The sequence below is a fragment of the Cyprinus carpio genome, chromosome B10 (assembly GCF_018340385.1).
Source record: "Cyprinus carpio isolate SPL01 chromosome B10, ASM1834038v1, whole genome shotgun sequence".
Lineage (NCBI taxonomy): Eukaryota > Metazoa > Chordata > Actinopteri > Cypriniformes > Cyprinidae > Cyprinus > Cyprinus carpio.
The window spans coordinates 4,360,478-4,373,123 of NC_056606.1; the positions used below are offsets into that span (position 1 = coordinate 4,360,478).

Genomic DNA, 12,646 nt, shown 5'->3' on the forward strand with positions numbered 1-12,646 from the left:
TATTTATATTGTTGTTAATATTTCTTGGGACCTGTGACACTTTTTCAGGATTCTTTGATGAATAAAAAGTACAGTGTTTATTCAAAATATACATATTGTGTTAAAACATACACTACTAGTTTTGGGTCAGTAATTTTTTATTTTTGTATATATATTTATTTTAAGAAATTAATGCTTTATGCAGCAAGGATGTGTTAAATGGATAAAAAGTGATATGAAATGCTGTTCTTTGTAACTTTTTATTCATCAAAGTATCAAAGAAAAAAAAATAGTAAGCAGCACAACTGTTTCAACGTTGATAATAAATCAGCATATTAGAATGATTTCTAAAGGATCATGTGACACTGAAGACTGGAATAATGATGCTGAAAATGCAGTGCTGCGTCACAGGAATAAATTACATTTTAAAGTAAAATAGGAAACCAATATTAGAAATTGCAATAATATTTCACAATATTAGTGTTTTGTTTTGTTTTTTTTTTTTTTTTGATATTATAAATACAGCCTTGATGAGCATAAGAGACTCCATTAAAATCATTAAAATTCTTACAGATCCCAGCCTTTTGGAACGCAGTGCATTTTTTATATATTTTATACAAACATCACAAATTATTAAAGGATATATCATTACGTTTTAGGGAGTTGCACCACATGACATTGTACAATCTTATCTAATCTTGCCTTGTAAGGTCAAATTAGGTCACAGGTCAAATATCATGCTATTTTAAATGACGGTTGCACCAATACAATAATATGAATAATAATAATAAATAACTATGTGCTCATCATGAAAGAGGTCTACTTTTTTCTAATTTTTTAATCAGTCAATCAATGTGCAAGCATTATGTCATTGGCCCATAAACATAAAGTGACCTTAAACGTATTGGACACTAGAGTCATGCTTAAATTGTCAGAATGTCATTGCATTAGAAAACCTGAAAATGACAAGAATACTTGAATGAGTATGAAAGCTATTTTATACCATACCTTGTACTTCAATAGTGACTGGTTTGGAGTACACGATTCCAAAACTGTTCCTGGCCACACAGCGATACTGTCCAGCGTCCTCTTTCTTGATGTTGTTAATTTTTAGGGAACCAGATTCCAAAACTGATATACGACTATTAACCCAAGACACAAGCACACAATGACTGACACATGTTGAACCTTGTTACAGTCTTACCAGCAAATACTGGGAAGAAATCCTATGTTAAATACTAAGACAAGACAATCCATTTACTTTTATCAGATCATCTTCTTTAATCCAGGATATGCCGGGTTTTGGATATCCTATTGTCAAACATGGCAACACTGCTTTGGACTCCACGATCAATGTCATGTTAGTAGGATGTCTTTTGATTTGAGGCTCTGAAAAAAACAAAAAAATTGTTCATTAGAGTGACCTTTACTTGACTGAAATGGATATTCTATTATAACATTCAGATATTCTATTATAATATTCAAATTCAAACACTTCTTACTCCTTTCCATGTGGATCATTAATAAATGAAGCATTGAATATACCACAGAAATTTCATGTGAATGCAAACTGTGAAAATGAAAATCTTCAAGCCTTTATTAAGATACAAAAACAATCATTTGGCAAGAAGCACAAAGAATAGTATGCCATATAATATCCTGATGGCTGTCAGAGTTATGAGAGCACATTTGTGAACATACTCATCTTCAGCTGTAAAGCTCCACAGCTCTTGGCCGGTTCTCCAATCCCATTTCTAGCAATGCAACAGTATTCTCCATTGTCTGAATCCTTTACATTGGGAATGATCAGCATTTGGCCATTTTCTTGTATAATGTATCTGGAATCGTAATACCTGCATTCAAGAAGCAGATGCATTTTTTGTTTTTATTTTTATGCATAGCATAGAATAAGAATCAAGTTAATGAATGAAGAAAGTTCAAACCGTATTGGGTAGTTATTCCGCGTCCATGTAATATCAGCTTGAGGGTATGAATCAACCTCACAGATGAAAGTTGCGTTATGATCCAGAGAGGCGTCCACTGTCTCAAGCAGTGTTGTGATTCTGGGTGCTGCAATAGAGAAGGAAATAAATATTTTCATTTTCAGATCATAACAAAAATGTTGTTACTTTATACAAAGAGTTATTTTTTATTCCCCCTTCTGTAATCATGTCATGAAATAAGACAGGCTGACAAGAAGTGCTTTTTAGCATTTGACTCTGAATAATTATAAATCAGACACTGTAATGGTTGTGAAACTACCTTTTCACAACAAAATATTTCACATTCTGAGCACTGCTCGGGACACCGCAGACAGCTGAGGGTCATGGGGGAGAACATGTTTCTAATGGAAATAACTGTGTGAATGCAGGCCTGATGTTATCCTATGAATAAATCCAGCTGATATGAAACACATCCCTCCCGTGACTGAGACCAGACTGGACTTGAGGTTTCATTACACTAAAAACATTTTTTTTAAAGGTCACATGGTAATATCATGTTTTTTGGAATGTATACCATGATAAAACCATGTTTTTTTTTTTTGGTTTTTTTTGTTTTTTTTGCATATGTATCATGTTAATAACATGTTTTGGGGAGTGTACCATGTCATTTTTTTATATATATATATTTTTTTTTATCATGGTGATTCCAATTTTGGGACTCTGGCCATGACAAAAAAAAAAAAGAAAAATGTTAAATGTCATTGCACCCTGAAGGCAATTGCAAACTTGAGTCCAAAATTTTCATCCAAAATTTTCACACATTGAAAATAGTTACGACTTCAGGTTGTGTCAATCATGTTTACACACTGCCTCCAAAACTTTTGTCTGCCATTGTTTTTGCATCCTTTGCAAGCATTTTGAGAGGAGTTTTGACAATTCAGAGCCACCGTACTATACAAGTGAACGCCAAAATCTAGAATGGTGATTGTCAAGTTTACCTACTGTAAAGATCCTTACACACTGAGTTCACAGAGATTGGTGGACTTCTTTTTTAATATGTGGCTCTACTATCACTAGCAAAGCATCTAGCTTGGCCACTGACATCCTGAAGTAAACTTTGAATCACCCATGATAATCCCACCATTCCCCTTATTGAGATTGTAGATAGAGTGTCAATAGTCCATTTGAGAGATAGGTGGCGGTAATGCACTTATAAGTCTGGATCCGGCGTGAAGCAAGAAGAAGAAGAAGACACATCAGGTGCATGCTGTTGAGAAGAACACACTCAGGACGCGCTCAGGGCAGACATTTCGGACATTGCAGTGAAAATCAGAGCTAAAAACAACAATATAAATACTGTTCAGTTTCTTTCACAGACCGATCGTTTTGTGTCTTTACACATCAGTGTATCGTTATGAGCCGCAGGGTTTAATTTGGTTTTGTTTGTGTATTTTTTTTTTTTTTTTTTTTTTTTTTTTTAGTTTTATTGTATGTTTTAGCCGTGACTCCCATTCACATCCATTATAAGACTGATAGACTTCAACAGTTTCTGTTTAAAATCTGTGTTTGTGTTCTACTCAACACAAAGTCACCTACATCTTGGATGCCCTGGGGGTAAGCATATATAAGTTAAATTTTATTTTTTTTTTGTTTTTTGGTTTTATTTCTATGTTTTTTTGAGTGTTATTATAATAAAATAATTTGTTTTATTTTGTGTTTTTTGCATGTTTATCATGGTAATACCATGTTTTTTGGATCTGTACCATAGTAATACCTTATTTTTGGGACATGTCCTGTGACAAAATCATGTTTTTGTGTTCCGTGGTAATACCATGTTTTTGGAATGTGGACCATGATAAAAATAATTAAATGTTTATCATACTAATTCCATGTTTACCAAATGCCATGTTTTTTTATGTGTACCATGGACATACCTTGTTTGAGCATGTACAGTGATAAAACCATGTTTTAGGCATTTTAATACCATGTTTTTAGGATGATAAAATTGTTAATTTTGATAGATTTATCATAAAACAAGACATAATATTTTTATTATTTTGCTTTTCAATAAATGTATCCTGATTTAAGAATGTTTGGATATTTGTACTGGGACATAAGACAAATACTAAGTAAGAAATTGTTTTTCAAGCGTAATACCATGTCTTTTTGGATTTGTGCTATTGTAATATCATGGTATTCTCTGAACTATTCTTCAAAGTATTTTCTACCTTGTAAATGCCATGCTTTTTAAAATCAAACATCAACATCTAAAGCAGATAGAAAAGTCAATCCCAGCATGCATTGTTTTGTTGCTGAGTACTGAACCTGAGTAAACAAGAGGGCTTCTGGAAGCAATGTAGAATATCAATGTGATTATAATTAATGCTGACAAATATTTAGATATTTTTAAATATCAACATGTATATGAGTACTGTGTTGTTAGCTTAGCAGAAATCAGTTGTGTCCAGTCTCTTGAGTACTGCTATTTGTATGTCACATGGAGTTGCAGCCTATCTAGGGTGCTGTAGTCACTTATAAGGCTCTGTTTCATTGCATGCTGTCTATTTATGAAACTACACAGCTTAGGATTTGGAAGAGAACCAGTTTTTGTGCATGTGTAGCCTATTTCATGAGTAACATTTAGTCTAATTTGAATTGCAGCAAGATCAACACTTTACTATTAACCAAAGATAACTCACCGGTTAAAGACATTTTTAAGTAAACTTGATGTGTATGAGTCTGGATATTGCCATTTTAGTTTTGAAATGTTTGCTTTTAAAGTTGCACAATGTTTGTGTTAAGAGCCATTAAAACAGCATTAAACATCCACTATAAAATTCAATGTCAGTTTGTTGCACTTCCCTTTCGTTCTGCTTTGTAATAAATATTTTATCTGGAGTTTTATTGTTTAGTCTGGCATTGTTACGTCAAGACACGTCAACTCCAGGAAGTTCTCGTCTTTTCATTTCTTTTGCAATCACACTTGTATTGTTTTAGATATTTCTTCAAACACTGGTTTCTTCAAAGGGAAATCTGACAAGATAAATAGCCCGCCCAAATTCTCCAAAAGACTTGTCGTATCAGTTTTCCAAAATTTCCCCTATTAATTCTAAAAGCTCCTCTCACAGACTAAACTCGACCAAAAGTGTATGCACTATACTGCGCTCACTAATGTAATTACTGTAGGTCACGTGTCACATGTATGACGCTTGTGCTATTTTCAGTTTTGCTATATTATTAGCAAGATAATAGACTGAGTGGCTTTGTTGTTGCTCTCCAGTGTTCTTATACTATTATATTTTGAATTAGCTTTCTTATTTATTTTATTTTCATTATCATTATAACTATGTTTACTTTCATTTTAAGGTTTAGTAATTCTATGTGCTTTTGTAAAATCCATCAAGTTGCATACTTCCAGACAAGACAGCTTCCAATGCAAGACTTCTATGTTTTTAAGTAAGTTTTTCATATAATATTTCAAATTTTTGTTTTATTTGAGCTTTTTCAGTTAACAAAAACAATGTTTAATAGCTTTAGCTAAAAATAACATGTTCATTCATTCAGCTGAATGTACCTTGAAACAGTTCTGCTCTGTGTATATGCTGTTTGCTAATAATATTATGTATTTAGAATTGTCATTTTCAATAATTAATGGAGAACGATGAACCAAATGGTGTAGCTACGTCATCTTCCGGCAGGGGCTAACAGGGCCTTGCTAACCAGTAAAAGCAGAATTAAGCTGGTCTGGCCTGGTGACAACTGCACAAAACCCCACTAAAACTATTCTGGGAGACCAGCTGAGCACTTCAGGTTGATTCAAGCTTTGTTTCAGGAGGGAATGCAAAGTTCCTGGTTTCTTAAGCTGTTTTCTCTGTCTTGAATGCAGGTGAGTGACAGCGGTGAAGCTGGAGCCTCATTAATTTACAGCATGACTGCACAAACCTCGTTTGCTGTCGGCTGTGTTTTCTCACGGGGATGCATTAACACTCCGTGGGAACACAACCTGCCAATTTCCAGAGTGTGAATCAGCGGATATATCACCTGTTCCTCGCAAGAGCTTCCAAGGACATCATCATCCCGACCTGTTAGCAACAGCTCATGTTAAGATGCTGCTTAGAGTTTTATAACAGACTCGCTCTCCAATTTGATGTAAACAAATTACGTAAGTTATAATAAATCAACTATTCTTCCGTTCATCTATTTGGAAAAGTTCCAGCATTCATTTGTTTGCATATGCCATTTGCTTTGATTTCTATTTTTATTCAGATTCAAATGACAAAATTTTTGGCTAGCATTGTTTCCATATTGAACTCTTTTTTTTTCTGAATGGACTATATGAACATTGTTATATATTGAGAGAAAATTTATTTTTATTTATTTTTTGCTCCATTTTCCATAAAGATTTATTTTGAATGGAACATTGCAAACTTAGAGAAAAATAAATTTTGCAAATTAGTTACTTAAGAACATTATTGGCAACCAGATAACTTTGAATGAATATTCTTTTAACCTTGACAAATGTTTGTTGAGAGAACCTTGTCAGAAAAGTAGTCAAAATTCGGAGAATGTTCCCTGATTGTTGGTCTTCGCTATTTTTGCTGCATTTGGTCTTTTTGGCTTCCAGTAGTGTTCTACTTCACTATTGTTCTGTTTTCACTGGTACTTTCCTCTGTGAATGACATTTGATGTGATACCAAGAAGGACATTCTGTATGCAAAGGTTGAGAAGGAGCATTTATTTTCAATTCACAGCTCACTGACAGGCAGATGATGTGTAGAACAGCTACTGATGCCATTAATTTGATTGGGGTAGTGTGTACGTCAATATCAAATTTATACCTCAACATCTGATCGCATACCATTTTGGCATCATCCATTTAGAGTGGGTTTCATCTGGTTTGGTTCCAGGATCCAAATTTTGCACTGGACATGGAGTGGCGACACTCTCAGATGTAACCTACATTAATGCAGTCTGGGTCATATTTCCTTTGGCCTTTCAATGTTGGCATCTGCCTTACTTCTACCTAAATACAGATGAATTTGTGGCAAAATATCGTTGAGTTTGATCAGATGCAACCTTTGACATAAACCTTTGACATAAACAGCAAAAGATATGAAAAGTGCTTTCTTTTTAATTATTAAAGAGGTAGTTCACCCAAAAATTAAACTTTACTCACCCTCAATGACTTTCAATCAGATACAATCAGAGTTATATTAATATATATACTTCCAAGCTTAATAATGGCAGTGAATGGTGGTTGAGATTTTTAAGCAAAATAAAGTGCATCTGTCCAACATAAAAAGTGCTCCACACAGCTCTGTGGGTTTAATAAAGTCCTTCTGAACTGAATCAATGTGTCTGAGTAAGAAAAATACCCATATTTAAAACTTAATAAATGGGAATCTATAGCTTCTGCTAACTGTTGTACACTTGTTCAAGAGAGAGCGACGTAAAACACCCAGGCGCCGTGTGGAGCAGTTATCATGATGGATGGATGCACTTTTTTGGGCTTCAAAATTTTGACCACTATTCACTGCAATTACAAAGCTTGGAAGAGCCAGGACATTTCTTAATATAACTCTGATTATATTTATCTAAAATATGAAAATGATATACACCTAGGGTGGCTTGAGGGTGAGTAAATCATGAGGTAATTTTCATTTTTGGGTGAACTATCCCTTTAAAAACTAATTAGACTATGTATCAAACTATGCACAATTACAATTAGCAGTTGTTTTCATAACAGACCCGAAACCAGTTTTTGACACTCTGCTGTGGTTACATTTGTTTTTGGTAAAAATAACTAAAAGCAATTTTCATGATGTTTGTTTCAGTTCCGTTAACAGTAAAGACAACATATTTCTATTGCAATGTCCATGTTTGGCTGCATGTAAAAATGGACTCTTCTGAATAACTCTTTAACTAAATTGGTCAGAAGACTCACTTAGTTGGCGCCGATAGCCTCGTGGTTAGTGCGCTGCAGTGTTAATTCCGTTGACAAATAATTTTCGTCAACAACATTTTTTTCACTAACGACAACGAGACTATTATGAACTAAAACTCTTTTTAAATGACAAAAACTATGGTGAAAATTTATTGACATTTTCGTCAACAAATAAAAACGAGATGAAAATGTTAGGGAAGGACGATTTGGGTAGAGATTCATTCAGAGGTTAGATGCGAAAAGTTACATGTGAACTGCCGGGACATAAGCTAAAATACACTTGCTGCACGTCTCATTAAACATTCAAAAATGTCAATATGTGGGAGTAAGAGAATAGCTAAATTCGGTCCGGTTTTCTGAGCGCAGACACTGAAGCATGCACACAGAAAGCACATCTCACAGCACACAAGTACTCTCGCGTCGCATGAACGGAGAATTACACACAAAATGATGTCGGATTGTCCGTTTTTCCGTAAGTGAATGTAAACAGCAAGGAGAAAGTGTCTCGGTACATTGCATCCATTGCTGCAGTGCATTTGGTTTTAAAGGGATAGCAGCCTAATTTAGTTGCTATTGTCCGAGTCACTGAAGTTAATCAAGCAACAACAGAATGACAGAGAATCCCTCACTGCTCTTGACTGAATCACTTTAGGAGCCCTAATGATTAATCTAAATTTATTTATAGAAATAAATATGTCTGCTTGAAAGAATGAGGTATATGGTAAAGTTGCTATAAAGAATGCATAGTTAGCCTATATAACCATTGGTATTTCATTTAAAAGAAGACCATGTTCTTGTTCTTTATGAGAAGTACATAAAGGCATGTTTTGTGTCACCGTAGTTAAATGTAACTAAACCCATCAGATTTTAGCCGATTAAATAAACTGTAGATTTAGTCTGATGAAAATGTTCTTGTTCTTTATGCAATTCAGATGACTAAAATATAATTAAAACTAGATGTATATGCATTTTAGTGAATATGTTTTGTATTATATTATATTTTGATTTGATGTTTAAATTTGGTGCGTTGAAATATAGCGCAACTGTGCTCACAGCAACCCGAGTTCGATTCCCGTCTCGGGGTCCTTTACTGATCCTGTTCCCCTCTCTCCACCAAAAACTTTCCTGTCATCTCTCTACTGTCCTCTCAAAATAAAAAGGCACAAAAAGTCCATAAACATATAATTTAAAAAAAAAAGAGAGAAAAAAATACTAATTTAAAGAGTCATTTACTTCATTAACTGAAAACTTTCAGTTTTCAACAGTTTGATGTTGTATTTAAGCTTTCTCAGACTCATTATCGTTACTGACAGGTTGCTCATATAAAAATGTAAAACAGATTTTTTTTGTTTGTTTGTTTGTTTAATGTTACCAAAAATAGCATTGATTTGTTGACTGTATTTGGTGTTTATAGTGACCAAGTATTTGTTAAGTGCATTCTTATCCCCTGTTGTGACCCATCACTGGAGAACCATTGGTTTAGATATCCAGAATGCATTTTCTTTATAGTCATTTTTAGTAAATTTGAATAAATTATGTGCACAAATGATAATGTTTTGACTACAGCTTCTGTTATCCCTTACGAAAAAGAAGTTTATTCAAGTGTGCTATTAGTATACTTCTTTTAATCTAAAAATAGGAAAGTTGACTTTTTATTTACTTCTCAGAAATGGGCTTTATTTACTCCTCAGAAATATACTTAAAATGACATTTAAGTATACTTGACTTTTACTTACAAAAAGTCTAAATATATTTGAGCTATACTTGTGCTCCTAGAATCCGTGTGTTCATTGTTATACGGTAGAGGGCGCTAGTACACATCTTCTGTACAGAATTTCAGAAAAAAAAAAAAAAAAGTGAAGAAGAAAAAGAAACAACAGATACTAACACATGTAATCTAACACGATCATCTGAAATGAAACAGCATCAAAACTGTAACGTTATGGAATAAAATGTCGACCGATGAAGAGGTAATCATTACAGACAAGCTTTGGGGTGTTGATCGACTTTGATTCGTTAATTCCTTTTGATTATCATTCTGAATCCAATTCATAGACTTTTTTCGGCTTTTTGTTCAAAATTTTATTTCTTTATTTTTTATTAAACTTACCCACATTAAAGAATTTAAAAAAAGAATGCATGAAGCTAGAATAAAATGTTTTTGTTTACAAGCAGATATCCTGTTCTTTCTTTGGATGTTTTCTATGTTTAGATATTCATATAACAAAATATATACAAATTAAAACCTAAATAGGGACATACAGTAGTAGTATACATAAAGTATGATGTAAAGTTCACTTAAAGAAAACTTATGAGTATACTTGCAGTATAAAATGACTAAACTAGAAGTTTACTGAGACTATACTTCAAAGTGTACAAAGTATTTAATTAGTAAACTGTCAGTATACATATAAGTTCACTTTTAGTATAATTGCAGTATAATCTACAAACATAGAGGTAAACTAGTTGTGTACTCAAAGTTTGCTACTGTTATACTTAAAGTACACTTAAAAGTATACTTTTATATACTACAAAGTGGGCCAATTTAGTCCCAAGGAGTATTGAGACAGTACACTTACAAGTATACTACTAGAACACTGATATTTGAATACTTGCTAGATAAAGTATACTTAAAAATATACTTGAACTTTACTTAAGTATACTTAATAAAATAAACCTGAAGTATACTACTTTTTGGTAAGGGATATGATGGATGGGAAAAACCTTTTCACCACTGTGTTTCTGGGTATATTAAATACAGATTCCATATCTGGAATTATGCATGTATCCAAATTTTCAAGCCTTCCATATGTATCTAAGACGTTACCTTGTGTATCATGCCATACTCGAACATTCCAAATCAATATTCTCCATCTTAACCTTTTGCAAATTCTATAAATCATGTCAAGGTGTCGCTGTGTTTGCTTTATGTAGAACAATTGATTGTAGCATACTGTCCAACGCCAACATACCGTACTAATGACCTCATAAGTTATTTTAAGATGTCGATTCGTAACCGCATGAGTGTCTCAGGAGAAACGGTTGGCGTACAGTGTATCTTCTCCATCTGGAACTCTGCTTACGCAGGCTCCTAAAATCATTATAAACATTTCCAGTTGGAAGATATTGAGGTTCAAAGCTCTGAGGTTACAGCTATGCTTTTCAGTTCTCCAAAAGTCATATGTCACAAATTATAGTTCAGGCTTGACGTGACCTCAAAGTTTAAATCATAAATACACAAATCAAAACCCGTCTGTCAATGATTCTGAGACTGATGCTGTAAAGCTTTGTAAATTATTCTACAAATGTGATCTGTATGTAATTGCTTTTCACAAATAGTCAAGAAAACCAGACTATAATAAATGTTTATTCACTGTGGGTGCGAAGAAAAATGTGAAGAAAAAAAAAATCTTGATTTGAAAATAATAGGTTAGCATTTGAACATGGTATGGTATTGCATATTGTGTGAGGAACATGCTGGAAACTTCCATCCTTTAATCTATGATGACATGAAGTAATTGTTATGTGTGACCATCGATACTATTCTTATTAATACAGCAGCACATATTATATCACTGCTGTCAGAAACAGCTCTTTCATAACAAACTTTTGACACTTTTGACATGTTGAAACATGGATGAATCAGATATCTTATCTTCGTATTGCTTTCTTGATGTTTTTATTCATTTCACATATTTCTGAATAGAGTAATTTGTTTCATAACTGTGTTGCTAAAAAATCCTAATAATACGCTGTTTAACAGCAGAATCAATTGTGACAAAGTTAACCCATGTATTGTGACAGAGAACTGTACTGTATGTTTTTCAATACAAGTGGAAATATTAATTTATTTTATTTTGTTTTATTAGTATTATTAGTATTATTATTTTATAGCTAAGTAGGGTAAAAGTGCCAGTGCAAAATTAATTTAACACATACCTTAGATAAACTATTTTGTGCATGAAAACCACTCGTATCCTGGTTGTTTTAAAAACTAACTAACTAAAATAATTTTTGACAGGCCAGCTTCTCTATTTAAACAAAATACGATTCTATAAATATATTCAAAATACAATTCTGCTGAAAAAGTATAAAGAACTATGCAAAAAGCACTTCAGACACATTTTATAATATACCCTAAAATCAAACAGTTCACCCCTCAGATAGATAGATAGAGTAGATAGATAGATCCCTGATCATAGTATCTCAGTATTCTACAAACTGCCTCACTTCCCCATGTAGCTCATGCTTGCACAACACAAAATAGTTATTCACAACCAGAAGCCGTTACTCACCTCTCTGGAGCCCTTCACTCAGGCTGAAAAACGCCAGAAGAACTATCAGTGGAATGTTTTTTAGGACCTTCATGTTCACCTTAGAACGTTCTGCCTTGAATCAGCTTTAAAATCCATCGGTCGGCCTCATGTCGAAGCTGTGAGATGCAGTGGCAGCAGACAGTAGAGTGTGTGTGCTGTAGACAGGCCCTGAGATCTGTGCGCTCGGCTCGAGACAGACAGGGCCAGCTGCTGGATACGCTTACACTGAGATGACGGGGACGAGATGCAGAAAGTGTCGAGAAAATACCAACAATTCCATTTTTATAGAAGGGAACATGTTGTACGCATTTACACAGTGTTGTTTAGTATCAAAAGTACTGCCAAAAATCAGAGCTCATGATTTATCATGAAAATGAGGATTCACGGCATGAAGGGAATTGTACACTGTGATAGAATAAATAAATAAACAAACAAACAAACAAATAAATGTACACTGTGTAATT

General features: G+C 33.6%; 1 protein-coding gene across 1 annotated transcript in view; it reads right to left on the bottom strand.

Annotated features, from left to right (window-relative positions):
- LOC109097478 (muscle, skeletal receptor tyrosine protein kinase-like) overlaps nt 1-12,421 on the bottom strand; it is a 29,235-nt gene extending 16,814 nt beyond the window's left edge. The window contains exons 1-5 of the mRNA XM_042732160.1: nt 12,162-12,421; nt 1,923-2,049; nt 1,681-1,832; nt 1,242-1,368; nt 988-1,130 (exon numbers count right to left, since the gene is read on the bottom strand). Of these exons, the coding sequence (XP_042588094.1) occupies nt 988-1,130; nt 1,242-1,368; nt 1,681-1,832; nt 1,923-2,049; nt 12,162-12,234 (622 nt within the window). The 5' untranslated portion in view covers nt 12,235-12,421. The remainder of the gene's footprint in view (nt 1-987; nt 1,131-1,241; nt 1,369-1,680; nt 1,833-1,922; nt 2,050-12,161) is intronic.
- Nucleotides 12,422-12,646: the final 225 nt, after the last annotated feature.